Source organism: Nicotiana tomentosiformis, chromosome 7 (genome assembly GCF_000390325.3).
Source record: "Nicotiana tomentosiformis chromosome 7, ASM39032v3, whole genome shotgun sequence".
NCBI classification, from domain to species: Eukaryota; Viridiplantae; Streptophyta; class Magnoliopsida; order Solanales; family Solanaceae; genus Nicotiana; species Nicotiana tomentosiformis.
The window spans coordinates 50,417,190-50,444,188 of record NC_090818.1 but is presented as its reverse complement, the minus strand read 5'-3'; the positions used below and the strand labels follow the sequence as shown (position 1 = coordinate 50,444,188).

The 26,999-nt window shown below is 36.4% G+C and overlaps 4 protein-coding genes and 1 non-coding gene across 6 annotated transcripts; 2 read left to right on the top strand and 3 right to left on the bottom strand.

Moving 5' to 3' along the window:
* The first annotated feature begins 442 nt into the window (after positions 1 to 442).
* On the top strand, positions 443 to 6,198 carry LOC104088421 (phosphatidate cytidylyltransferase 1-like). 2 transcript variants are annotated; one of them, XM_009593080.3, is made up of 11 exons: positions 443 to 705; positions 1,776 to 2,008; positions 2,104 to 2,255; positions 2,546 to 2,687; positions 3,321 to 3,477; positions 3,993 to 4,040; positions 4,131 to 4,214; positions 5,019 to 5,147; positions 5,235 to 5,291; positions 5,645 to 5,725; positions 5,987 to 6,198. In XM_009593080.3, the coding sequence occupies exons 1-11, from the start codon at positions 634 to 636 to the stop codon at positions 6,074 to 6,076; spliced, it is 1,245 nt and encodes a 414-aa protein (XP_009591375.1). In that variant the 5' UTR covers positions 443 to 633; the 3' UTR covers positions 6,077 to 6,198. The 2 variants fall into 2 exon arrangements, with proteins under 2 accessions (XP_009591375.1, XP_009591376.1); XM_009593081.4 differs by having other exon boundaries at positions 486 to 702.
* Positions 6,199 to 6,398: 200 nt separating this feature from the next.
* On the bottom strand, positions 6,399 to 13,491 carry LOC104088420 (trigger factor-like protein TIG, Chloroplastic). Its single transcript, XM_009593078.4, has 13 exons — positions 13,131 to 13,491; positions 12,432 to 12,515; positions 12,010 to 12,138; positions 11,571 to 11,659; positions 10,624 to 10,807; positions 9,633 to 9,723; positions 9,362 to 9,516; positions 8,719 to 8,811; positions 8,515 to 8,607; positions 7,991 to 8,071; positions 7,757 to 7,906; positions 7,200 to 7,295; positions 6,399 to 6,976 (listed from the first exon to the last, which is right to left on the bottom strand). Exons 1-13 carry the CDS (start codon positions 13,428 to 13,430, stop codon positions 6,899 to 6,901), a joined length of 1,623 nt encoding a protein of 540 aa, XP_009591373.1. The 5' UTR covers positions 13,431 to 13,491; the 3' UTR covers positions 6,399 to 6,898.
* A 607-nt stretch (positions 13,492 to 14,098) lies between these two features.
* Positions 14,099 to 18,786, top strand: LOC104088419 (thioredoxin-like protein HCF164, chloroplastic). The gene is made up of 4 exons (XM_009593077.4): positions 14,099 to 14,375; positions 14,881 to 15,087; positions 17,918 to 18,021; positions 18,277 to 18,786. Exons 1-4 carry the CDS (start codon positions 14,172 to 14,174, stop codon positions 18,557 to 18,559), a joined length of 798 nt encoding a protein of 265 aa, XP_009591372.1. The 5' UTR covers positions 14,099 to 14,171; the 3' UTR covers positions 18,560 to 18,786.
* Positions 18,787 to 19,037: 251 nt separating this feature from the next.
* LOC104088418 (grpE protein homolog 2, mitochondrial-like) lies at positions 19,038 to 23,148 on the bottom strand. The gene is made up of 6 exons (XM_009593075.4): positions 22,826 to 23,148; positions 21,898 to 22,066; positions 21,624 to 21,814; positions 21,348 to 21,515; positions 19,679 to 19,807; positions 19,038 to 19,526 (listed from the first exon to the last, which is right to left on the bottom strand). Exons 1-6 carry the CDS (start codon positions 22,964 to 22,966, stop codon positions 19,431 to 19,433), a joined length of 894 nt encoding a protein of 297 aa, XP_009591370.1. The 5' UTR covers positions 22,967 to 23,148; the 3' UTR covers positions 19,038 to 19,430.
* A 2,574-nt stretch (positions 23,149 to 25,722) lies between these two features.
* Positions 25,723 to 25,829, bottom strand: LOC117274698 (small nucleolar RNA R71). Its single transcript, XR_004504862.1, has one exon. It is a non-coding gene; the product is annotated as a small nucleolar RNA R71 (small nucleolar RNA).
* Between the last annotated feature and the right edge of the window lie 1,170 nt (positions 25,830 to 26,999).

Sequence of the window (26,999 nt, the reverse complement as noted above, 5' to 3'; positions counted from 1 at the left end):
TAAAGTAATTTTTTTTTGCTATAATAATAAATCACTAAACTTTTTATATATTTTAATAGTATAGTTATAAATTATTTTTGTATAAACGAACTTTGTCCACTATATGATTATAAGTCATTAATTAAGCATTATCTCCTATAACGACAACACTTTAACCATTAGGGTGTTTGTTATAGTCTGCAAAAGTTATGTGACTCAATTGTTACGATAGATAAAATTTCAATATTATAAAGAACATATTGAAATTTTATGACTATTCTTTTTTAATGGATGAAATTTAATAAAAATACGCGAAATTAACACTAATATTATAAGTTATGATTTTATTTATACATAAAAAAACTTATTCTTTTCTTCCTATGGAATACAAGTGGCGCTATAAAAACTTAACAGGCAATTGAAGCGGACAAAGTTTAAAGCGAAAGATCAGCATCCAGAGATCAGCATTGTTCATTCCATTCCACAGCTTCCATTGCTGGTTCTTAATTTCACGTTGCATCGATCGAACGTAACACCTCTGATCTGCATGCGTTACAGCTTCTTCTTTGTCATTAAATCTCGTCTGGTTTTCTTGATTAATTTGTTCGTTGGATTATCTTAATTTGTTTGGGAAAGGAAGAAGCAATACTAAAAATGCAGGAGCATCTGATCCCTTCGTCACCATCAACACCTACCCGAATCCGGCGTAGACGGACGCAGGAGGTGGTATATATAGCAACTTCTTTCATCTTTTTATTACTATAGTATAAACTTGCTTTATAGAGTTTCGATTTTACTATAGCATAGGAGTAACTTATATGTGCTGACGGTGCATAACGTAACTTGCACAAATAAGTCTAATTTGAGATAATCTGAATAACTTGCTATAACCGGTTAAATTAGTTAGAATACATTTGTGAAAATTGAGCATATGCTTGGTCTATGCAGCAGCTTGATTATTTGGTGATGATCTCAAAGAAGTTGTAATTCTAATGCTGGAGATAAATTTAATTGATTTTTACCAAATAACTAAAGTTATAATGTCAACAACCAAGGCATTATATATTCGTGTGAGTACCAGAATGCTAAAAGAGTTAAAGAGTGTATAAATATCTAGCAATGGAGGAATAAATTAAATAATACGTAATTTTTATGCTGGGATTGTTACGTTGTACAAAACATTTCTCCACTAATTCATCAGATGTTGCATGCCAAGTGTTCCCTTGCATGCATGGATCACTATAATGCGTTACGCTTGTCTTTAGTCTAAGGGGACCGATTGCTAAATATGGTCACTTTGGATATCCATTAAACTTGGCATCTCTTTAAGAGAATTCATCTAACAGTTGTGGTTGCAAATATCTGCACATGATATGAATATTATTAATACTTGAGGTACACCTAATTCTAGGAAGGAGGGATATAAGAGGTAGTCCACTAGCTCCCAGCAATTTTACTGCTTCAGGCTGCAACTTATATATATATATATATATATATATATATATATATATATATACATTTGAGGTCATAATTAGCATACCGATTCTTACTTTTGCTTGTTCATGTTTCCTTATTAATTAGTAGAGGATGGATTGGTTAACTTGTAGAAATCTTATACAATTAATTAAATTGATATCTCATCTAAATGTCCTGCTTATATTGTCTTTCCTTTTCCCTATCTTATATATTAATTCTGCCAAGCTGAATAGATGGAAGATAATGAGTAGTTTTACTGTGCTACAATTTGTGGTTGTTTGGCTAGAGAAGTTGAACGTGGTTAATTTTGTTCATGTCAGATATTTCCTGAGCTAAGCAAAGTAGATGAACAAAACAAATATAGATCAATGTGGATTCGAACGTATTCTTCTCTATGGATGGTTATAAGCATCATCATCATTCTATACTTGGGTCATCTGTATATTTGTGCGATGGTCGTTGTCATTCAAATAATCATGACCTTCGAGCTATTCAATCTACTTAGAAGACCTGATGAAGATAGATGCCTACCTGGATTTAGGCTACTAAATTGGTAAGAATTCCCCTGTATGTAACTTTGATTGCAGCTACTCAAAATGGAAATATATATATAACTGGAGTACTATGCATTTTATATATATTGTTCAGGTACTTTTTCTTCACAGGCATGTTGTTTGTGTATGGACGCATACTAAGCCAACAGCTTGTGAACACTGCAACTTCAGATGAATTCTCATATAAGCTAGTAGGCAAGGTCATAAAGTATCAGATGGTCTTTTGCTACTTTCTGTATATTTCAGGTCTGTTCATCTTCTTAAAAAAACTTCCATGTAATTTATTTGGATTTCTACAGTCTGCCTTTTATAACCTTGTTATTTCATGCATCACTTGAGGTGACATATTTTTTTGACATCCAGTGGCTTCAAATATGCCTCTTTTCTTTTTCTGGTCAAGATATCATTTATGACTATGTGCGGCTCCATATGTAGTAACATATACGTCTGATCGATGCTTGTATTTAATGTGCCTGTTCTGTATCACAATCTTTTTAACATGATGTCAATAATGTGATTCTCGTATGTATTTGCAGGACTTGTGTGGTTCATACTAACACTAAAGAAGAAGACATACAAGTATCAATTTGGTCAGTATGCATGGACGCACATGATTCTATTTGTGGTCTTCACTCAATCCTCTTTTACTGTAGCCAACATATTTGAAGGCATTTTCTGGTAATATATGTTTTCAGGAAGTTAATATGTGATGTTCTAACAATTTTTACTCCTGTTGATCGATGCATTAATTAAATGCTTCTTTTGGTTATATCATTGTATTATATATCTTAGGTCGATATTATACATAGCCTTATGAAGCATACAATGAAAGAAATGCCTAAATCTCCCCTAGATAGATGCTTTTTTTACTGTCTGAGTTTATAATCTTTTCAAAAATGCTAAAGAATGCATAATTTTGTCTGCTCTTTATCTTATCTGAGAGTTATGGAGTGAAACCTATATCTCTAGTTAGTTGGATCTCAAAATTGTATCTTTGGAGATTGAGGCAGCTTAAGTATTTTCATCTTGATTCCTGTAATTCAAGAACTGCTTCATCTACTATGTAATTAATCTATACTTGCACCTTAAGCTATGGCAACAAAATTCAATTAAAATATGCTTCCCTGTCCGTTAGTGGTAAGTTGGGAATATTAAAGAGAATCACGTTTTAAGGCTTGTGGATACTTATTCAAAGAAGTAGCAAATTGTTGGCCAGAGATGATCTTAACTATCGTGGAGTTAGGTCACTTTCTTTACGTACTGTAGATCGATCGAGTGTATCGACATTAATATTTAATTCTACTGTTGCAGGTTCCTTCTTCCAGCATCACTTATAGCTATGAATGATGTAGCAGCTTATTTCTTTGGTTTCTTCTTTGGGAAGACACCTTTGATCAAGCTTTCTCCAAAGAAGACATGGGAAGGCTTCATTGGAGCATCTATTGCCACCGTGATAACAGCTTTCTTGGTCAGTGGCACTTTTCAGGACTTCCAGTTTTCTCCTGCTCTTTTTGACCAACTGATAGTATTTTTTACACTTGGTTGAGATAAGTAGTAGTTTTGCCATTGTATTCAAGACTTAACAATAGAGGGAGGGCTCGATCTTGTTCTGTTCTTGTGCCACTGCTTATAGTTGTAGATATACTTGGTTGAGAATTCAGGGGCGGAGGCAGAAGCCGAGTTACAGGTTCGGCCGAACCCAGTAGCTTTTCTCAAACAGTATATTTTGTGTTAAAAAAATCATTAAATATGTATAAATATTAAATCTAGAACTCAGTCATTAGCAATTAAAGCCGTCGTTCTAAACAGAACGCATAAGGTTGAAATACTGGCTACGCCTCTGGTATTTTGATTCTTTTAGGTGGTATTTGGCTTGTTACTTGATCTTCCCTCCTCTTTCTAGAAGGGCATACACAGAAAAGTTTTATGTGAAGCACTGTCAAAATGTGAATTTTGTAATTGAAATTTTCAGCTTGTATGCAGTTTGCAAATGTGCTTGGCCGTTTCCAATGGTTGACATGTCCAAGAAAGGTAAGATCTTTTATCTTTCAAGTTACTCTTTCTCAAAGATTTTTTTGGCTACAATTCTTGATGATTACTTATCTAACAATGTATATGCAGGATCTATCGACTGGTTGGCTTGAATGTGATCCTGGTCCTTTATTCAAGCCAGAATACTATTCTATAGCTGGATGGCCTCAATGGGTGAGTCTGCATCAATAATACCTTTCTGCGAAAACTATGACCTTTCTGGAACTGTTTTGGACAATTCTTTCTACTAAGGATGTATGGTCTTTATTACTTGTTGACTTTTGAAGTTTGATGATTTTTTTTAATCAATATTATCAACGTTCTCCTACTAGCTTGGGACTAAGGCATAGTTGATTGATTGATTGATTGATATCAACTGCTAACAATGTAGTCTCGGTAGTTCCCCGAGAAACTGTCAAAATCAATGAAATTTTGTTATAAACGATGGCTCAGATCTGCTACAACTGCTAGTTGAATCTAATTTTTTAACAAGCTGGTATTGAGATTTATAAAAACACAATTCTAGAAGTTTGTATCGTTCAAGTCACACCCTAAGTCATCTAATTTGTGCTTGATGAAATAATCCATTGCTTAGGCAATCTTGATGTTTAAATGCCGGAACTGCATCTAGCACTCAGTTGTTTTACTCTATAATAAGCATTAACAACATCAATAACAACAAACCCAGTGTAATCCCACAAAGTGGGGGCCGGGGAACAGAGTGTACGCAGACCTTACCCCTATCTTACGAAGGTAGAGAGACTATTTCCGATAGACCACCGGCTCAAGAGAAAAAAAACTAAAAAAGAAGGAGAAACAACAAGTAGTAACCATAGCAAGCAAAGGTGATATAATAATCGAAGCGATACTCTATAATAAGCACAATATTATAAACTTTCTCAGCTCTACATTTAACATGAAATTCCTCTGCTGGTTACAGAACTTACATACTCATTATCATTTAGTGAATTCTTACAGTTCCCTCTGAAGGAGATATCAATACTACCAGTGCAATGGCATGCTTTATGCCTGGGTTTATTTGCGTCAATAATAGCTCCGTTTGGAGGATTTTTCGCTAGCGGTTTCAAGAGAGCCTTTAAGATCAAGGTCTGTACAGCTGTTATTGGAAATTGAATAGTATTGCCTTTCTACTTTCTACTCACTGATTTCTTCCATTTACATGGAATCGTCCAGGACTTTGGCTATTATATTCCGGGACACGGCGGTTTCACTGATAGGATGGATTGCCAGGTAATACTCAAGAAGCAGTTATCTTCAAACTAAAGAAAATACTTGTGCCCTGAGTCTTTTACAAAGTAAAATGTTTTGGTTCATCTTAAATTTTTTGTTAAGATGATAGAGAGTTGAAGCATTTACTTGATAATTCTTGTTCAGACACAAAATTACTTCCTTTTATTTGAAGTTCAAGTCTTCTTTGGATGAGGGTCTCTTGGAAACAGCCTCTTTACCCCTCCGGGGTAGGGGTAAAGTCTGCGTACATTCTACCCTCCCCAGACCCCACTTGTGGGATTTTATTGAGTTATGTTGTTATTTGAAGTTCAACCGTGTAAGCTAAAAGCTAAGGTTGTGTTACATATGTGCAGATGGTGATGGCAATTTTTGTCTACATCTACTACCAGTCATTTGTTCCTCAGGACTACTCCGTTGAGATGATTTTAGATCAGGTAATAACTGATTTTCTAACCGAGTGCAAAAGGTGAAAGTTACATGCTGCACTTAAACATTTGCTGTGGCCATATTTTGTACTAAAAATATATGAAAAATATAGTCAAATTGGTAACATTGCTTGTGAAAACTACACTTCAAATGGATGTGTTGCTTATTCCAAGGCACAAACCAAGCAGATAATTAAAAGAACTAAACTAATTGAAGATGTTGAATAACCGTGGATAAGTAATCTGTAACTGATTCTCTTGCTACTGCAGATCGTAAGGAATCTCAGCTTTGAGGATCAGAAAGCACTTTACTATAGGCTGGGCCAGATATTTCGGCAGAGACAGCTAGAAAACTATTGAACAGTACTTCTACCGATTCGCGCACAATATTTCTTCTTGGTTGAGATGTTATGGGTGTCCATTTCTGCACATTTACTCTTCTTAAACTCATATTCAAAAGTTATGCACCAAAATTTTCTCCCTGTTTCTCTAACTTCCCTCCATTTCTTTTATCTTTTCAAAGACTTTTTTTGAGTATCGGTCAATGATCGCAAACACCAGATCCTGTGAAACAAATGTAGGGAGAAATTGTTACTCTGTCAATCCTAGTTCTCCCCAAGTTGGTATATTTTGGTAAACTGAAATTTAATGTGTGGGGAATCCTTACTTGTCAAGATCACCCTTAAATAATATAGGATGCTTCATTAAATTGCTTAATCACATAATTTAGCAATAAGAAACACAGTCAGATCGGGTAATAGAAGGTACACCAATAAGCAGCTTATGAATGTACAGCAGTAAACAGCTCTGGAATGCCTCTCGAAATACATATAGTTTCAGTTCACCAACTTTAAAATGGTGACTTTTTGGATTGCTATACGGAAATCAGGATGATTCATCAGTCTGGAAATTGCATCAGTTGATCCAAAAAAAAAAAAAGATGCTCAGATTCGAGAAGCTCCTTCAAACCAAGCCAACAATCGGGTAGCACTATAAGTTGTGGAAACTTGATACTGCTGAAACTTCGCTTGAAGCATTTGGCCACATCAGTTGCTGACATTCTTTGATCATCTGGGACCATCAACACCATGCATGGTGCTATAGAGAATGACAGATTTTTCAGAAGCATCAAACTAAGTCGAAAGCTTATCCTTTCTTTGAACATTGAACATCTATGTCTTTTCACCTAGTTATGTACTGAATATCTGCATTTTCCCTTAGCCATTCAAGTACTTTAGCCCCTTCAAGTACCTCTTGTACCTGGGCAACATTAAGGGACCATCAGACTCTGCACTTTTACTTAATATGGAAGACAAACATAAGACTTGCTTAAACTGGCAAGATAGAAAGAAACATCAGCTAATCCAGTCAAATTGGAATATCAAGATAGTTTCCACATTTCTATTATGATCAAGTCGCTTGAGATTCTGTGGTCAACTATATTTAAAATGTTATTGTCAGAACAATTCAATTAAATTCTAACCTGCTGCTTAACTCGGTCCTCATCGTACTCCTGTTGAGAATTTTGGAATTCTTCAATTGAGTTCTGAACCTCTTTCACTAGCTCCTCTGTTGAAAACTGCAAAGTCCAGTAAATGACTAATGATCAGAAAAGGTAAGCTGCACTATCAGCATGCCTAAGTATTTGAATCTTTCACGGGGCTACTGAATGGCACAGGTAAAATGCGTAGGAGCAGAGCATAGATAAGCAGATGGTGGTTGTTATTGTTGTGCAGTCTTGCTCCTTACCGGAGAGCTAATTACTTTTGAATGCTCGCCGTACTCGGTCAAAGTAAAAGGGATTTCTTTCCCACTATTTTCATTATTTTATTACCTTGCCAAAACACGTGCAACTGATACTTGTAACAAATTAGAAGGCTTTGAGGTTACACCAGAGCCAAAGGGGGCTGAGATAAGGAAGGTCAGTTAACCTACTAATAACTTTTAGAAATTTTAAGCAGCCAATGATAAAGATGAAGGGGAAAATAGTTATCAAAATTTTGATAGGGGGATCATATATGACATAAAGACGGCATGTACCTGCAAATTTTCACGTGTAAATATGTCACCAACAGCTAAATTTTGCTTTATAATACTTGTTATATTTTCTTTTTGTGCTTCAAGGAACTCATTCACGCCCCTTGGGCTTGATAACGATGCCAGCTGCTGTTCGCTCAGTTTCATATTTGCCTAAAACAAAGATAATGATTAGATCAGAGCATGCACAGAAGTCCATAAATGTAGAAACAACTGAGTGGTGAATGCAGTGCTGACCTGCAACTGTAAAAGTTGAGCTCCATAGAGTTGTCTTCCTTGCTCTTCGAAGAGAGATTGAGGAATATCAACTTCAACCATCTAGATCAAAAGGGAAAATGTCATAACCTCATCATAAACAAAAGGTTAACAAAATGAAATCTAATACATGTATGCAAATAGTCACCAAACTTAGGGTCTATGTGTGAGTGCGAGTCTGCGGCACAACAGGATTACCATATCTCAAACATCAACAATTTTTTAGTAGTGAACAGAGCAAATGGTAACAATAAAACCTAAATAATTCTCACCGACTAGGGGTATAGAATTTATTCGAAGAATTTTGTTATATAGGAAACGGACTGCATGTTCATATGGCCCCAAGCCCATAATCAGAGTTAAGGGAAAACTCAGCTTTTGATTTGCAAGCATGGGTTGATCCAAAGAAATTTGTCAATCAAGTAACACATGGTCACTATGGCTTGCATGTTTTCATTTGCTAGATACGACTGTTAAATAAAATAAAAAAAGAAATGAAAAGAAACCTTGTATAGCTGGTCTAAGATAGCATTATCAGTTGCTTGGTCTTTAGCTGCCTGTTCAACTTCAAGACATCTTTGTAGCAATGCTTGCTTTACCTGCAAATTATTTAGCAGGAAATTTCCTCAACTTCGATGTCATTCAGGAAAATAAATTGCTTTGCTATAACTCCTCTGCACATATGAGGAAAAAAAAAGAAGCAATCCTACCTCCTCAATGGAGCTGCATCCCGGAATAAGCTTATCAGCAATCGAGTCATTCACCTCAGGCAAATCTCTGTAGAACAGTTCTTTACATTCAACCTGATGAGAAAAACAAAAGGAAGAACTTTCATCAAATTTAAATGTATTGTACATATTAATCATCTAAGTAGGTTTCTTCCCTACTCAACCTAATTTGGCAAAAAGCTCGCAGTGATCTAAAAACCCCACGATCAATCAGTCTTAAAGTTAAACTAACTTTTGCTTAGAAACACTTAACAAAGATCCTTATTCAGATGAGGACAAAATGTCCTACAGCTAAGACTTGAAAAATAAGAAGTAGATTCCACATCAATTTCAACTGACCAGTAAAATTATGCAATTCTTCTCTATAGCCACAACCAGCAATATTGTTAGATGTGCTTTAGTCAATTCTTGAAGTCAACTACTTCTTTGAAGTATTATGGATAAAGTATTTTTGTCGGTATTAGTAGTGACAGTAAACATGGGGCATTCGGTCAGGGAATGCAACAAAAGAGAGAAGGAAATCTTGCCTAGATGGAAAAGTGAGAGATGATAAACAAAGTAATCATAACTATTTACATGACATTGAATTCACTTGAAATCTTTATCAGGTGGCATAGGAACTCACTGTGAATTGAGCATGAACACCACGAAGATCCTCTTGTTTCCATGAGTCTGGAAATACCAAAGGGAATGACTTTGTTTCACCACGTTTAATACCAACAATTGAGTCAAGAAAACCGGGAAGGACATTATCCCCATCTTCCGTGTCAAAGTTGAAACCTGAACCACAAATATAGATACAATCAGCTCAAACACTTTCAATAATAGGACAAGCAACTAAAACATACTTGGAGACAGTATTTCATTGAAAAATGATATATTAAAGAAATACTAGCCTTTACTCTCTGCAGCAGGTATGCTTTTAGCATCTGATCCATCTTGTTCAATCGTAGTTGCTGATATATCAATCACTGCAACATCGCCAACCTGGAGAATTTTTGGATACTTATGGTAACAAAATATCCTATGCATAAAACAAAAAGAATATCCTTCTCAAATACTTATGTATGTCTCTGGACTTAATCTCAGTGCCAAATGCACAGAAGTTGGAGAATGCAACAACACCTATATGATCACTACTCTGTAAATGAGTATGCTAGGAAGAAGAGAAACCAAAATGCTTTCCAACATCAAAGTCAGTTCGTGCTAATGAAAGTAAAAGATAATGCTTATATATCACAAAAGGAAGGTCGCAAATCATATCATAACTTTTCAACTTGTGCTCGTGCTGGGGGCTGAAATATGAAGGGATCTTTACACAAATAACCGGCCGGATTCACTATTTACTTTTCAAGACAGTATACATAGATTATACACTAATTATACATGGTTATACACATATTAAACAAGGATAATACATATATTATACATCCGCTAGGTATTGTTAGTTTAAGCAGTTGAATGGGTGGCTATTTAGGTTAATTCTTCAAAATAAAAGGGTTTTTGCATTTTTACTCAGCGTTGAAAGATCCTCATTTTATCGCATGAATGATATCACTTACCCAATTTAAACTGTCATTTGTAAAAATGTTTCATTTTATTGCAAATGGTGTAAACAGAAATGAGGTGAGGAAGGGTTTCAGCGGCGAGGTGAGGAAGCGGCTGTGTTTGGGGGGGAGGTGCGGTGCAGGCAGAAATCCGTAGGAGCTGTTGAGTTGCATCTGATTTTGTGAACTCTTAAGCAAAGAGGATAAAATGGCATGCATATTCACAAATGCTGATTTAACATGTTCGATGTATAATTTAGGCGCTAAACTAGTACGGAAGCAGAGAGAAGAGTTAAACAAACTCATTCAAATGGTTAGACCAAGGAACCAATGGTTATACCTGTAAACCCCGATCAGTAACAATTTTCAATGCACCCAGAGACTTGTGACGCCGTGTAAATTCTTTTTCTGAAGCTACCTGAGCATCCATATCACTGTCAAGCTCAACAACAACCTTAAGATTCTTATATGCATTTTCAGGTTTCCACTTGATTTCAGGAGCCACATCAACAATCACATCATACCTACAATCATCACAAATCACAGGTCAGGACTTCCCTTACCTTTTTATGGCCATAGGACATTGCATATATGATTTCTCAAGTTGACCAGAATCTTCAGGTGATATGCCCCTCAAAGGCGGTACCACCTCTATTAGTATTGACTAGATCAAACTCTTCTCACCTTTCAATTTTAAAGCTAATAACAGCAACTGTAAATCATGAAAAGCGCAAGTCTAACCACAACGAATGAGATTGTTATTACTTTTATTTTATTGCCGAGGAGCAGACATACAAAGACTAAGGCACATGTCTAAGAAAAGATGGCATAAAACAGCTTTTGAACAAGTCGGCATGACACGAAACTCATCATTGTTATTTTCTTTTTAATTTCCTTCTTAAGGCCTATGCTGCACATCTAAATTTTTAAATGTTAGAGATGTAAACTCCAGAACTTATTCGGTTAGCACTGAAAATTGTTTGATAAATAAAAAATGCCAAAAGTTTGTAAGCATCTAACACGAGTTTATAATATGCCAGGAAAAAGCATTTTGCACAGAATTATCTATCTGGTCAAACTCGAAACCATTGCTTAACAGAGATGCACATAAGATTGTTAGCATTTATTTCATAAAGAGTAATGTTCAGAAAATTACCCAATGCAGAAGGATGATTTCACCAGTTTTACAGTTAACTGGTCAGCAGTACAGCATTTACTTTAATCGAATTAGAAGCTGTGGAAAATAAAGTTTACTAACTACAAATTTAATTTGAGTCTTTGAAAAACCTCAAGGAATTCGTAGACACATAGGTCTTTTCCATGTCTGTGAATTTGGTCGCAATGCGAATTGAGTCTTCCAATGCTTTTCCAGTAACCTACAGTTTAGCAGCATACAGTGCATCAGAGTTAGCAAACCAAGAAAGTAGAAAGCTCATTCGAACAATGTAAATTCCCTATTATTACTTATAAGCAATAAAATATTTCGAATCAAGATACAAGTTACTTCCTAAAACTGCCAAAACAGTATTGACAGACATCACTTTGGCCCGGCTTTCTGTTTATGAGATACACCAGAGGTGAAAAGAGTTCCTAAAACTTTCAGGTACAGAAGCAGTTTGACAGGAAGTGATTAGTAAAAACTCAAACCTCAAATTTGTAACAACAGTTCTAGAAGCTTAAGCTGTTACAAGATTAATAAATTTGTAAAAATAGCATGACGACGCACCGAAGACATGGCATGTGGAAGTGTTCTTTTCAGAATAGACTCGACTGCAGCTTTTTGAACATTTTGCTTCCCAACATAGCCAACGAGGATATCTTCTGGAACATTCTTCCCAGGACGAAATCCAGGAACCTGAACAACATCCATTGAATTAAAATCCAGAGTTGGAGCGGATCGTCAAGGAGATATTTAGTGAAAAGATAGGCAGTGCACCGGCAGTTGCCATGGAGTTTTAAATCATACTCAATAAATAATATGGATCATGGCAATAAATGCTCATATCTAGTATTCATAAGAGGACAAAAAGTATAAAAACAATATTTAAGAACAATCAAAAAGTCATAGTCTTCCCCTCAAGACTAAAATTAGCTTCAAGAATGGAATGTGGAAACAGTTATAAATTCAAAAAGGTTTCCATCTAGCACCTTTGAGTGTTTCATGAACTCTCTTATGACTCTTCCATAGCAATCCTCGCATACAACAGTTGGAACTTCTACAGTCAATCTGACCTGCGAAAAGCAAAAGAATTGAAGTTATGTAAGTCAAATGATGGACATGATAATGCCATCTTTTCCTTCTAGACATTTAAACAAAAGAATATGTGAACCTTCAACCCTTTGGATACTTCACTACAATAGATAGGGTCAAGCTAAATTTCTAATTCTCAAAAATGACTATTTCTGATATACTTGGAACACTTTGTAATGCATTGACAATCAAGGCAGCTGACAACTATGCAATCAAAAGTTCTTTCAGAAAAAGAAGAAAAAAACCACTTTCGCCCAAGATAAGAATCCATAACAAAAATTTAAAGTTGAAAAATAAAATAAAGAAACTTGTCACTAGGTTAGAACTTTATTACCCCCCTCTCCCATTTTATGTAACATTCTCATTTTTAGTCCTTTCCAAAAGGAATGATATCTTTCTTTATTTAGAAATAATTCTTAGGACTTCCTGTCTACCTCAATGACATGATTTTATAGCCACATAAATGTCAATGGCAATGTTTTAATCAACAAGTTTCAAAATTCTTTCTTAATCCCAGCCAAACGTTTGTGAAGAAAATTAAAACTTGGGGTTTAAAAAGAAAGCAAAAGACACTTAAAGAAATTAAATAAGCGTACTCTGGAATTGGGTTCCTGGGTTTCAGTAACATGAATATCAGCTGGAAGTTTATCTTTATCAACAGTATCAACAACGCCGGGAGCTGCTGAGGCTACGAAACGAGCTGAAGAAAGCTGCTGCTGTTGAAGAAAGGAGAATTGGCGGGAAGATAAAGTGGGTACTATTTGTTTGAGAGGAGAAGAGAGCAAGAATTTATCATTGGGTTGAAGGAAATGAGTTTTTGTGTTAATAGATGGGGAATGAGGTGATGGAAAGGAGAGAATAGAGGGCTTGAATTGGATTGCAATTGGCGTTGCCATTTTTTCAGTTCAAAGCCAAAGTTGCAGAACTGAAGATAACACTCCCCTGTCTCCCCACCCACCCTAAGCCTTATTTAGAGCAATTTCCAGAGTAGGATAAGGTACGGATTCAAAAACATATTCCTATCTTTTAATTAAAATATATTTCTATCTTAACTCACATTATTTCATAGTAAGAATATATTTAAAGTATTTGAAAAAATATTGTAGTAATAGAAAAAACTATTTGACTTGCCTAATGTAGGAGATGATATAATAGCATAATGGCTTTTACTTTACACTATATTGGTGCAATTTTTTCATGAATTTTACTTTTGTAGATAGACAATATAAAAGAATTTTTACACTATTACAATACATAAAAATTAATTATATATAAATATTCATACTTTATTGAAGGTGAAAAATAAGAAAAATATAACAAATTACACTAATAGTGTAAAAAATTAATGTAGAAATAGTTATGATTCTATCATAGACCCCTCCCTCTTTTTTCCTCTCTTTCACAACGTGCTATTTGTACATTATTAACATCTCAAAAAAATATCATTTTATATTAACAAGAACATGAAATCCATTATATTTTATTAATAGAAAGGAAACCAATACGACGTCGTATAGGTGGTCAAAACAAGAAATGTGTGAAGTGTACGAAACGGAAGCATCTATGTCCACTAACTCAAGTCATTTTTACATACTAAAACACAGCCCAAGATTTCGTCAGCAGAAAGATTGTTTGCCATGGCTCGGGTAATCTCAAGTCCCATTGGACTCCACAAACTGAGGCCTTTCCATTTTAGACCCCATCAGTCTTTGCACTTTGTTAAACCTTCCATTTATCAGCTGAAAAATGTTGGCAAGTATCAAAGAATATATTGTCAAACTGACCCAAAAACAGGCGACTGTTGCCAAGAAAACTCCAACCCACCTGAATCTGCAGTAAAGGTTTAATCTTTTCACTTTCCTTGAATATTTTTGTTTAGTGTGATAGAAGAAGGAAGAAATTGAGCAACCCTTTTACTTAAGGGGCCTTTTGGGTAAAAGACTGCAAGCATTCATTAATACTGTTGTTAATTGACTTGCTTATAAAGATAAAAGAGTGTTGTTAATTCACTTATTTTATTTCTTCGTGAAAAGGAAAAAAATAGTGTTAATAATATACAACCATACCTGCTTATATTTGGAAAACTCTACCTTTCTTACACTTCCCTCTATAATTTCTGCACAAAAAGGAAAGGAATTAAGTCCATTCGTATCAACTTTGAATTTTGCAATGTTTGAAGTTTTGCTGGTGAGATGGTATATTTACATAGAAAGTATAGCTAGCGGGTGCGATCTAATTTTGATGTTGATATACATAGTTTTGATTGGCGTTTCAGCTTTATCAGTGTAGACTAAACCTATTCCTATTGTATCCCCTTGAATCTGATATACATGTGTTGCTCTGCAGGATAAGTCTTCAGGTGTTGACACTGAGATTAGTAAAGCTGAAGTCTCTGCTCCATCTTCTGGTCCTGAATATCCGACCAAAGACTTCAATCGGCGGGTAGCACTAGTGTCTGTCCTTGCAGCACTTGGACTTTTCTCTTCACAAAGAGTAGATTTTGGTATTCCTTCTTTGAAGGATATCACGGCTGCGGCATTGCCATATGAAGAGGTTAGTGTTCGAGCGACCATCATATCTTATGATAAATTTGTTTTGTTGTGTATTCATATGTGGGTAGGACCTGGACTTTCATGTATTCCACGGTTGGATGAACTTGCAATTAGTGTTTTTCTCGTAAAACAGGATACTTAGGAGTATTTTGCTTTTGTTTTAAGTTATAAGTTCTATTGAAGATTTTAGGAAGCTTATCATCCAAATAAAGGTTATGTTGTAAAATGGAAATGTTTTTCTTGCACATAGATAATTAGTACTTACTATTACTACAAGGCAAGGATAATTTGAAATACACTATTAGATTTTGCTTTAAGAAACTCTGCAGTTATAATGGTTCTCCGTTAATGTGTCAACAAGCTGGCAATGAGAAAGAAAATTGATGGATAATGAGCTCGCCAAGAGCTACCTTCTCTTGGATAAAATGATTATAAATGCTTACATGTTTGATCCTAGAGTGAGAGATTGGATTTAATGAGATACACGGTGCCCCAATGTTATAACAAAAGTTTATAGGCTGCTGATTAAGAGGGACATGAAAACTTACCCAATATTTTGTATCAATTGAAATACTGCAAATTCAGAAGCAAGGGTTCTAGTCAGCTTCATACTCACTAGACCTCGCTATGTTTAAAATTACCCTCCTTTATACTATCGGATCGAAAGAACCCCTACCGTCTTACTATCCAAACAAATATACCCCTAACTTGACGGATTGGATACGTGGCACCTTTTTTTTTTTTTTTTTGATGAAGTAAAAGATATTATAAAAAGCATCAAGAAGATGCTAAAGAGCACTGTCCAGGTGCTAATACAAAAGATGATATGTTAGCTCTGTACAGATGGTCCTATGCTAGTGTTAGGAACAAAATCCAAAAATAATTCGGGGGAGCTAATAGGGGAGAGGTTACTCCAGCTATTTAACAAAACTATACAATTAGCCTTCAAGGAGTAATTTGGAGTTGCTAAACCCTCAAAACATCTTCTATTCCTTTCTGTCCAAATAGCCCAAAAAATACATCCAGGAATCATTTTCCAAGACTTGGCACCTATCCAAGACTTTTAGTCCATTCGGTCTTAGATTAGACGCGACCCACTCCATTACCCGTTGCCCGACCCATTAAATTTGGTGAAGAAACACCCGACTCTCTCTTAAGAAATCACCATCATGAGAAACATCATCCTTTCTTGAATCCTTCACCTCCTTTTTCCTCCCTCTCCGCCCTCTTCTCTTACTGGTGTCCATTACTTTTTTCTAATTCTTTGATGAAGTACTGCCAAAGCTAATCAAAATATGGGTAACGGAAAAGCAGGTAAAAATGGGGGAAAACCTTGTGAAGGGAAAAAGGAGATGAGACTTTGGGGTATTTTGTTTTTGCCTTAGTGGAGCTAGTGCTGCCACCTTGGCGGTATATTCTTACCCTATGCCACCAATTTGTTTTGATACTTATTTAATCAATTTTAATTTGGGTATTGGTGTGATTCTGTTGTTTCTGTACATTTTTTGTGCTTTATTGAGTAATTTGGAGATAAAGTAATAATTGGGCATCCATGGTGGTGCCGCTTGTGGAGGTGTTGGTAGCCTTACCAAGAAAGTTAAGCACTGTAAAATCTGTGCACCAACAAAATCATAGAGGACAAGTGTTAAATGTAAATTTTTAATTTTTCTAGTAAAAATCAGTTGTGTATGATTTGGGCGATTTTGCTTTTACTAAGAGAAGCAGGCTGTATGATCTGGGCGATTTGGATTTTATTGAGAGAAGCGGGTTGGGGGTTTTAGGAGTTGGAGGGTTGTAAGATCTACTTTTTCAGACCTTTTTTTGGCGGGTCAAATTTAATGGGTCGGGTAACGGGACGAGTTGCGTCTAATCTTAGACTGGATGGACCAAAAATCTTGGATGGGTGCCATGTGGCCAGTCCGTCAAGTTAAGGGTATATTTGTTTGGATTGATCCGAAAGTATAACGGAGGGTAATTCTAAACAATTTCTAATGGTAGAGGGATATATCAAACCCTTTCCGGTATTAAAATAATAAAGTGACAGTGCAGCAGCTAGTCGCTTTTGTACTAACCATGAGAGAAGGTGCCCTCCAACACGAGGTTTATGCATGATTTCAGCTACTAAATTAAAAGCAAAAGTTAAGGCGGTCTTCTGAAGATGTTGTATTTATGCTAATGCAAATGTATGTACGTAATTCGAATCAGATCCAACGGATAATTAGTTCACTCGGATAAATGCAAAGGATAAGTTACAAATACAAAATAACTAAATTGATAATTATGACACAGCCTAGAGTGCGTCTCATACTCCCATAATCGTATGATTAACATCTGAACTTCCCCTGTTATCAAATTCTCAGTCTTGTGATTTCTTGTTGGATGTTGGTATATAGTTGTTAGCTGATATCACTGAAGCAGTTTTCTCCGCTGCTTCAAACTACCTAGTTGACGCAACACTATTCCTGCATAATTTGATAATACCCCGTGCCCTACCCTATGCAAATGTAAGCTTACTTCAGAGTCTTTTTTATTCTGTCCTCTTAAGTCACAGATATAGCAACGGTCAAGTTATCTCCGTGTGACGTATAGGTCACGGGTTCGAGCCGTGGAATTAACCACTATTGATGCTCACATCAGGGTAGGCTACCTACATTATATCCCCTTGGGGTGCGGCCCTTCCGTAAACGCGGGATGCTTTGTGCACTGAGCTGCCCTTTTTTTTTCTAAGTCACAGATATATTTCACTATTGAGTCGTTTCAACTGTAATTTCTTTTATGTTTTCTGTTTCTAAATTTAATTAAAATTTTCTTTTCGATCTCTTCCCATGCAGGCTCTTTCCAATGGAAAGCCTACTGTTGTAGAATTCTATGCAGATTGGTGTGAAGTTTGTCGAGAATTAGCTCCGGATGTCTATAAAATTGAACAGCAGTACAAGTAAATCTTTTTGTTGTTATTGATCCCCTATAACCGAACTTCTTTTTTCCTATTACTATAATAGAGTTATCTTTGAGTTGTTCTTTTAAGAGAGAGAGAACCATTTTTCCAATAGTAGAAGTTTCTCATTTCCTGTTTAAGTGATACCGACTGCATGTTTGAGTTTCTCCTTGTTCTTTGTAGCATGTTTTAATAACATACATAGCACAAGTCAGTTAACAATTTATTTTAGAAAAGTTCATGATGTTAATGCAGGGACCGCGTGAATTTTGTAATGTTGAATGTGGATAACACAAAGTGGGAACAAGAGCTTGATGAGTTTGGAGTAGAGGGTATCCCTCATTTTGCATTCCTGGATAAAAATGGAAATGAGGAAGGTAATGTCGTTGGCCGCCTTCCAAGACAATATTTGCTTGAGAATGTGGATGCCCTTGCTCGAGGGAAAGAATCAATACCTTATTCTCGTGCTGTGGGACAATATACAAGTGCTGAATCGCGCAAGGTCCATCAGGTTTCTGATCCGCGAAATCATGGTTAGAGCTGGTCGCACTGACATATATTGCTCAAACTATTATTAATTCTGGAAAACCTTACATATGCAATGAGAAAGGAGTAACAAATACAACTTACTAGTTTGTAATTTTTGCATTATTTTTGCACACTTCATTGTATAGAAGGAATGTATGCCGCAATCTATTGCACAAGTGACATAGTTTCGCTGAGTTAAATTACTTGCTCTGTCAGAGTAGCAACCGTTCTACTCTACATCTTTTCCCTTTTCTTTATAGCTAATTCCACAGGTTAGTTTACAGTGTTCTAATATCCTTTTTGCCTTGGTCAGCGAGTGAAAAATTCCCCATCTCCAAAGACAAGAGAACAAGTGCATATGCCTTATTCTTTTAGGCTGATTGCAGTGCTTATATTGTTGTGCAGCTAACTTCCACACCGACAAAAATACAAGAAGTTCGCTATCAAAGCAGAAGCTGAACGTGTTTTTCCTTGTCTTCACCATAAGCTGAAAAATAATGCTCACTTCTTTCATTCAGAGCTCCAGTATAGCAAAGAACAGAAGTCGTGGGTCTCTTATGCAGAATAAGTTACATCCCCACTAAAAAGTTCAAAACGTATAACAATACTTGCGTAGTGGCAAAGAAGTGGAGAAGGAAAGTGCTCCACGCGCAATAAGAATACCTTATGAATCAGAGACTTCTGATTGTTCCATTTAACACAACTCTGGATTAACGTCAAACCAAAAAGACCAATAGATTAACATCTGCACAAGGAACGCCTCCCCTAAAGGAAGATCTAGAACTCAAATTGCCTACGAGCAAATGTTTCTGACTTTAAATAGCAAGGACTTTGTCAGAGATTTACTCCAAGCTCTAAAGCCTCAGTAGTGAGCCACCCATTTAACTGTTTGTACTTTGATCAGCCTCTGTTTCCACGGCAACTGTCACACCAACTTCAGCAGGCCGAATAATTCGGTCATGCAAGGTGTACCCCGGCTGCAAAGGGAAGTCTGATTAAATTGTCTGCTACTCATTTGACTTTCAATGAGGGGGATCAGGAATGCATTCAAGATTTTTGCTAAGGAATTTTACAAGTTAAGATTGAAATAACAAACAAATAACATGGATAGAGGAAAATGCTAAAATACCTTAAGACAAACAGCAATCACGCCAGGAGCCTTTTCAGGATCAGGTACTTGAAATACTGCATTATGCTTATTTGGATCAAACTGTTCATTTGTAGGATCGTATTTTTCAACGCCAAATTTCTTGAATACCTGATAAATTAACACAACAAACCAAAAGAAGCAACTTAGTAAGATCTATAACCTACTTGCAAAAAGGACTAAACATCCTTTCACATGGTGCAAAAAAAACAAACATTGAGCAACTATAGTACCCCCTGGAACTCAACAAGTGTATAAAAACACCATTGAAGATTGAATAGAATAAAAGAACCCGTAAGCAAATGGTCAATTGTCAATGACCAAAGCTAATGGAATCTAATGACTATTGACTACTGTGTCATTTCCCAGAGGTAGGCATGTTTCTAGTCTAGCTATAGAAAAGATCACTCAATAGAAGGTGCAAGCAGCAACATAGAGCATAAAATGAGCATATCACGCCTGAGATGTTTGGCCAGTGTTTTACGTATATCTTCATATGATAAAAGCAAATGTGGTAGACCTAAAATCGCGTGAAGAAAAATTATCTCAATAGACCTACAATCACTCAAGATTAATGCAGACATAGCTAAGAACAGAACACAAAGAATATACGTATACACACACAGAGATGCATACTGACACACACGATTCCAACTAGTTGGGATTAAGACTCTTTTTGAGAAATACCTAGTTGGGATTAACACTCTTTTTGAGAAATACCTAGTTGGGAGATAACTAGTTCGGATTAGAGATGAATATTTGTGTAGGGTTAAGCGTGAGAATTGAATTGTTTGCAGAATAAGAATTCAGCAATTGAGACATCTATGTCTATTTCATTAACAAAAAGATGAAAGGGTGCAAAGCAAGGAAATGTCAACTTATTAGGGCAGGAAGAAGGTATGAAAACGCAAAGCATTCTCTTGCTTCCCCACATGCTGCTTCTAAGTACTGGCCCCTCTATGCTGAATCTTGGTCCAGCTTACTTTTTCTATTTTCTCTTATTTTATGTTCCTGCTCGTGCTTGGACAGAGAATGGGTGCGAACCTTTAGTTGATTGATTTTGCTTTTAGACCTAATTGTGGTTACACTTGCATTAGGTTCACTATTTGAACACAAGTCCTTCATTTTTGTTAAAGGCTTGTTTGTGTAGGATAAGTGTGTGATTTAAAAAAACTGTAATTGATTGATTTTGCTTTTATTTTCCCTGCAAATCAAAAGGGCCAAGAATAAAGAGAAAACATTCATCTGTTTATTTCTCTTACATAGAGTATTTTTTATTTCTAATTTTTAATAAAATAATGGTATTTTACTAGAGCTATTTCCAAGAAGGCACTGCAAAAGTACATAAAGGGAATTACATCAGTAGAAGGAAAAAGTAATTATTTGGCATGATTGAACAGAAAATAACTATTAGTAATAGAAGTTGACTCATCTATCCTTGAAAGTACTGAAAAATTTGCTATCCCTCCTGTCTTACTTCATAACCAGACAAAGAGGAAACATAATAATCCCAAGTGGCTTCACACCTTCAGTTTCCCTCCCTCTTTTCACCCCCAGAAAGCATAAAGAGCTGAAGTTCTATAAACTTGCTCTCCACAATCCACAGTAAATAAAATGAGGAGAGATCAACGGTTTAAGGGTAAGACTGTACCTCTGCCAGCTGTTTATCAGTCATCTCAACACCTTCCAATAGTGTTTTCAGAAGTGGCATGGCTCCAACTGTGTCCTTAGATGCATCAATCTTAGAAAAGCTTTCTTTTACAACTGAAGAAGCCCTGCCCAAGTTATCGGGCACATCAAGTAGGGCTTTCACAAAATTCTGCAGCATAATTTATACAAAAACATGAGAAAAACGGAAGTAAAACTTAGAACACAAAAAGTTTAATTGTGTGCCTGAGTAGCAAAGCATGTGCTCATCAAGACTAACCTGAATGGCAAACTTCTTGGAATTTTCTGCTTCTCGTTTAGTTCTCTCCATGACATTCTCCATCTCTGCATAACTCCGGAGAAACTTATCCTGCAATTTCCGAAACTCATCATCTTTCATCTTCAAGAGTTCTTCCTTCTCAACCACAAGTTTCACCAGGTCATCCCTAGAAAGGTCCTCCGCATCTATATCTGAATCCAAATGAGCATTTTATTTAGTATGTCTTCTACTTATGCTTTTTTAATCATGTTATAATGGGATGCCATATAAAAACCTGATTCATCCTTCTCATCCTGAATGTGAGAATCAGCAGCGGCTGCTGCTTTCTCTGTTGTGCTTCCTCCTTCACCTTGGGACTGAGATGTTTCTTTTTCATTAGGTTGGGGTGATGCACAGGATGAGATTCCAAACCATTGCAAGGCAGAGTCAGGTAGTAGAGACACCTGATAAAAAAACACAGTCAGCAAAATCAGCACCATTTAGGTAAGCATTAGAGATACGATGTTATAAGAAGAAAACCACTACAAGCTCGACAATGTACATTAAATCACTGCCCGCAGATCTTTTTATAGACGAGCATATTTTTTAATTCAGCCTCGTAGGGTAAGGTATGCGTACACACAACCCTCCCTAAACCACACTTGTGCTATTCCACTGGGTTTCTTGTTGTTATGTTATGTTATAGACGAGCATATTATCATTGTTTTTTCAGCAAACTTGACTGCTTAGAATGAAATGACACAATTAGGATTCTTTTATTTTTTCTCGAAATTAGAAATCATTTTACCCAGCATAAGTATTGTCCTGCATTTTCAGTTGATTTGGGACATAAAAGAATATAATTACATACTGCAAGTAAGCTAAAGGCAAAATCATTATATCTACACTCTTTGAAGTCCAAGCAAATTTTAACTTCTTTCCTCCTTCTACTAAACTATATGTGAGAGTTGCCAGTGTTGCTAATGACTCAAATATAGTTTTCAGTCCAAAACTTCCCAAGAATTTTTTTTTGCAGCAACCCATTAAAAGGTACAGATTTTAATAGATACAATCAAAGATAAAATTAACATCAAGTTAAGCTTGCTATACAGCTAAAGTACAATTGCAATTAAAACCCTAGCAAAACCCTAATTCATTAATTAATCCAGAAAAGGCGGGAAGGGGATTGAAAGATTATTTGGGGGTGGGCAAAAAGATTGAACCTTTTCCTTGATGTCACGAACTGAGTGAAACTGAGATGAAAGGATGGGAAGGGGGTGCTGTTGCTTTTGTTGACGATAATAGAGGCGGCACTGTGTCAACACATTCCTTGAGAACCGAGATGAGATTCTACTCACCGACATTTCTGAATTAGGGTTTCTGCTATATGGATTGTACAAACAAGAGAACAGAAAATTGAACTAACTTGTGAATTAGCGGTGGGGGTAATGAAACAGAGAAGGGTTTTAGGAAGAGGAAAAAAAAAAAGAGAGACGCGGCTGTGCTTGAAGAGGAAGAAAAGGTTTTCGGAAAATGAAAAAAAAAAGAATTTTTATTTCGAACACTAAACAAAACATAAAAAGAAAATCACTTTTTGCATTTTAATTTTTCATTTGATGACTCCCACCAGACAAGACGAGAGTAAGTTGCTCTAGTGGTGAGCACCCTCCACTTTCAACCAAGAGGTTGTCAGTTCGAGTCACCCCAAGAGTAAGGTGGAGAGTTTTTGGAGGAAGGGAGCCGAGGGTCTGTCGAAAATAGCCGAGGGTCTATCAGGTCTATCGGAAACAGCCTCTCTACTCCGGGGTAAGGGAGTTGTTGTTGTTGTATTTGATGACTCCCACTAAAGCTGAACGTGACTTCTTTTCAAACTACAAATACTAATACAATTTTGTTGTTTGTCAAGATGGTATTACTCTTGAAAAGTTGCTTCCTCCCAAGCCAAAGAAACACAAGGCCGTTTTGGTTAAATTTGTTTGCGATAGAGTGGATGATCTATTTTCTTGACATAGTAATCGAAAGAGCTTTGTTTTGTTGATTCATTGTGTATCAAATAAAAATAGTTTAGACTCGAGACTAGGAGTACTAATCTTTACTCTTTCTTCTTATTTGTTGCTATATTTCTATATTTTTTGAAGTATTATTTGCGTATCGTGAGAAACTCTATGTTACTTGTAGTAGGCATTATATCAATTGTTTTTTGTTAATGCATTGAAATGCTTCTATTAAAAAAAAAGTTTATATATATATATATATATATATATATATATATATATATATATATATATATATATATATATGTGTGTGTGTGTGTGTGTGTGTGTGTGTGTGTGTATCTTACACTTGTTTCATAATTTTTATCAATTGTTTTTATAATTTTTTATGTAATTTTACCTTTTCTAAATATTTTTTGTCAACTATAGTATTTTAAAAATATTAAAATTAAAAGTTCTATGGAACTTATCTGCAGCGCCTCGGGCTTACGCCTCGCCTCATGACTGATAGTAGGCTAGAAACCCGTATTTTAGTCGTAGTTTGCACTCCAATTACTGCATTTTACTTGTGTTTGAGCTTAAATATTAGTGTATTGCACTTATTATGTATTTTATGCCTTGCAGGAAGTGATTCTGAGCTATTAAGATAATTTGGAGCTAATTCGTTTATGGAGCTTTGAATTGATTGCAACTTTATTCACTAGTTTATTTAATAGAAAGATGAATAGTTTGGTGATTATCTTTGCATTATTTTATTTGGTTTAATTCAGTGATTCTTTTAAGTAATCGAAAGAGTTTGTTGAATTGTTGATTAACTCAAGTTAGGAGAATATTCGAGAAACGTTTTCCTGAACATTAATCCATTAACGTATGATGGCATATGTTCACAGTGCTTATATTAGTTTACCTCGTAGAGTTAAGATTTAATCGAGAGAGGAGTCTTGACTACACGTTTGAACTAATCATCGAGTGAATTCATGAGAATCATTAGAACTTTAGAGTGAATTCAACTAGAGTTAGATCCCAAATAGCTATCTTGCACCTATTCTGTCACGACCCTTATTTCTCCCATTGATATTTCAATGTGCTCAACTCTTGTCTTCTACTGATCAATTGTTAATTATTTTAGTTTCATAGTTAATTTTAGTTATTAATCACCCCAACCAACATGTTAATCATCTTGAATAGTGTTAAGCTAGAAATTACTTGAACATTGTTTAAATCCAATCCCTGTGGAGACGATAATTTTACTATACTATCTTTGGCTAGCGAGCATTAATTTCGTATTGTGTTTTGTGCTCGTCAAATTTTGGCACCGTTGCGGGGGATTGGCAATCAATAATGTTCAAATTAGTTTTTGGTGCTAATTCAGGAACTAATTTTATTTTATTCTTCATGGTTTTTCTCTACTGTGTGCAGGCAACAGATTAAGCTCTTTGGTGTATGACTCGATCTTCTTCTAAGGAAGTGATTCCATACGATCCAAAGGTGGAAAAGCGTTTGCGACAGTTGAGGAAAGAGAAAGAAGTCACCAGAAAATTCTTGGGGCAATCTTCAACCCAAGAGAACATGGCTAAGAACGGTGAATAGATAGTTGATTTGGCTGCATGGGAAGCAGCCCAACAGGAAGCAGTCGCACGGGCAGCTGCTGAAATAATTCTCAAAGCTTATGAAACGGTGGACGGGAACGGAGGAAGAAGATTCAACCTGAACCGACCTCTGGATGAAGATGAATTTGAAAACAATATGCCCATGACTGGATGATCACTGGGAGACTACGCCAGGCCAGTCTACAACCAAGGAGTACCTAGTGTACGACCCCCTCCGATCGCAACAAATAATTTTGAGATAAAGCAAGGACTACTTCAGACCATTCAGAACAATTGTGTCTTCCGTGGCAAACCCAATGAAGATCCAAATACTTATTTCATGATTTTTGATGAGATTATGAATACCTTCCAGCACAACGGAGTATCGAAAGATGCTATCTACTTAAGGACATTTCCTTTTTCACTGAGGGAATATGCTAAGCATTGGTTGCGAAGTTTGCCGACTGGTTCAATTCAAACTTGGGAAGACATGGCAAGAAGTTCCTTGAAAAATATTTTTCAGCTATCAAAACAGGGAAAATTCGAAGAGAGATCCACAACTTCGAGCAGAAAGAGACAGAAACGGTGTTTGAAGCATGGGAAAGATTTAAGGAGATTGTGAAAAGATGTCAGCATCATGGAGTAGACTTGTGGATGCAACTCCAATAATTCTGGGATGGTCTGACACCCTCTGGCAAGAGGACGCTAAACTAAACAACGCAATTGGAGGTCCTCTTATGAAGAAAACTCCTGAGGAGATTGTTGCAATTCTGAATGAATTATATGAAGATGCAAATCAATGGCTTGCAGATGATAACCATAGAAGAAAATTAGCTGGAGTTCTCCAGGTAGACTCTAACACTTCAGTGCAAGCCCAGCTAAACACCATGGCCAGAGGATAAGAAAGTTGACATTGGCCAAGGTACAGAGTGATTTGCAAGAAGCATGTGACTTTTGTCGAATGGGACACCCTACACATGAGTGTCAAGCTTCAGCTGAAGTAGTAAATGATGTGAGGAGCTTTGACTGAGGCAACTACCAAAGTAGCAACAATTTTAACTCCATGGGGCAGAGGTACCCAGTTTTTTCTTGGAGTTTACCAAGTGGTAATGCAAATACATGGCAGCAAAATAACTCCAGACCCCAGGGGCATGGAGCTCCAGGTTTTCAAAATTAGCAGAGGCAGCAATACCAGCTTCCACAATCTAACGAGTCTAGCATGGAAGATCTAATGAAGACCTTTATTATTAAGACAGATGAGAGGCTTGATACCCATGGTGCAGCTATCAGAGAACTGGGCACGACCTTTCGAAACTTGGAAAGACAGGTGGGGTAACTAGCTAATCTATTGTCTGAGAGGGTTCTGAGAACTCTCCCTGCTGATACTGAAAGAAATCCAAAAGAGATAATAAATGCAGTGTCTTTGAGGAGAATAGAGAGGTCCCTCTGATTTTAGGAAGACCCTTCTTGGATACAGGCAGAGCAATTCTAGATATTCAGAAAAGGCAGCTCATGCTCAGAATGGGGGAAGAAAGGCTGATCTTCAAGATAGAGGGAGGGGGAGGGGGGAGGGGGGGCTAAAGGAGCAACTTGGAGAGAGTCAAATAGATAAGTGTGGGGTGTACCCAAAGAAGGCTGAAAAGAAGCTCTCAGCATGGATGTGTGCACTTGGTCAGGCGTGCAAAGGAGATCCCGACTTCGATTCAGACCCCGACTAGATGATTCAGGGAAGTTTCCTTTACCTTGCAAAGGAGATCCCGACTTCGATTTAGACCCCGACTAGATGATTCAGGGAAGTTTCCTTTACCTCATAC

What these genes read in the sequence shown, in the direction of transcription:
- LOC104088421 (XM_009593080.3), top strand. Translation starts at nt 634, where the DNA reads ATGCAGGAGCATCTGATCCCTTCGTCACCATCAACACCTACCCGAATC. An exon ending in TAGCTGGATGGCCTCAATGG is followed by an intron (nt 4,215 to 5,018) that starts GTGAGTCTGCAT and finishes GAATTCTTACAG; the next exon opens with TTCCCTCTGAAGGAGATATC. An exon ending in TTGAGATGATTTTAGATCAG is followed by an intron (nt 5,726 to 5,986) that starts GTAATAACTGAT and finishes TTGCTACTGCAG; the next exon opens with ATCGTAAGGAATCTCAGCTT.
- LOC104088420 (XM_009593078.4), bottom strand. Translation starts at nt 13,430, where the DNA reads ATGGCAACGCCAATTGCAATCCAATTCAAGCCCTCTATTCTCTCCTTT. An exon ending in TTACTGATCGGGGTTTACAG is followed by an intron (nt 9,724 to 10,623) that starts GTATAACCATTG and finishes AAAATTCTCCAG; the next exon opens with GTTGGCGATGTTGCAGTGAT. An exon ending in GTGTTCATGCTCAATTCACA is followed by an intron (nt 8,812 to 9,361) that starts GTGAGTTCCTAT and finishes TTTTCTCATCAG; the next exon opens with GTTGAATGTAAAGAACTGTT.
- LOC104088419 (XM_009593077.4), top strand. Translation starts at nt 14,172, where the DNA reads ATGGCTCGGGTAATCTCAAGTCCCATTGGACTCCACAAACTGAGGCCT. An exon ending in CGGCATTGCCATATGAAGAG is followed by an intron (nt 15,088 to 17,917) that starts GTTAGTGTTCGA and finishes CTTCCCATGCAG; the next exon opens with GCTCTTTCCAATGGAAAGCC. An exon ending in AAAATTGAACAGCAGTACAA is followed by an intron (nt 18,022 to 18,276) that starts GTAAATCTTTTT and finishes ATGTTAATGCAG; the next exon opens with GGACCGCGTGAATTTTGTAA.
- LOC104088418 (XM_009593075.4), bottom strand. Translation starts at nt 22,966, where the DNA reads ATGTCGGTGAGTAGAATCTCATCTCGGTTCTCAAGGAATGTGTTGACA. An exon ending in GGATGAGAAGGATGAATCAG is followed by an intron (nt 21,815 to 21,897) that starts GTTTTTATATGG and finishes ATTTGGATTCAG; the next exon opens with ATATAGATGCGGAGGACCTT. An exon ending in CTGATAAACAGCTGGCAGAG is followed by an intron (nt 19,808 to 21,347) that starts GTACAGTCTTAC and finishes TTAATTTATCAG; the next exon opens with GTATTCAAGAAATTTGGCGT.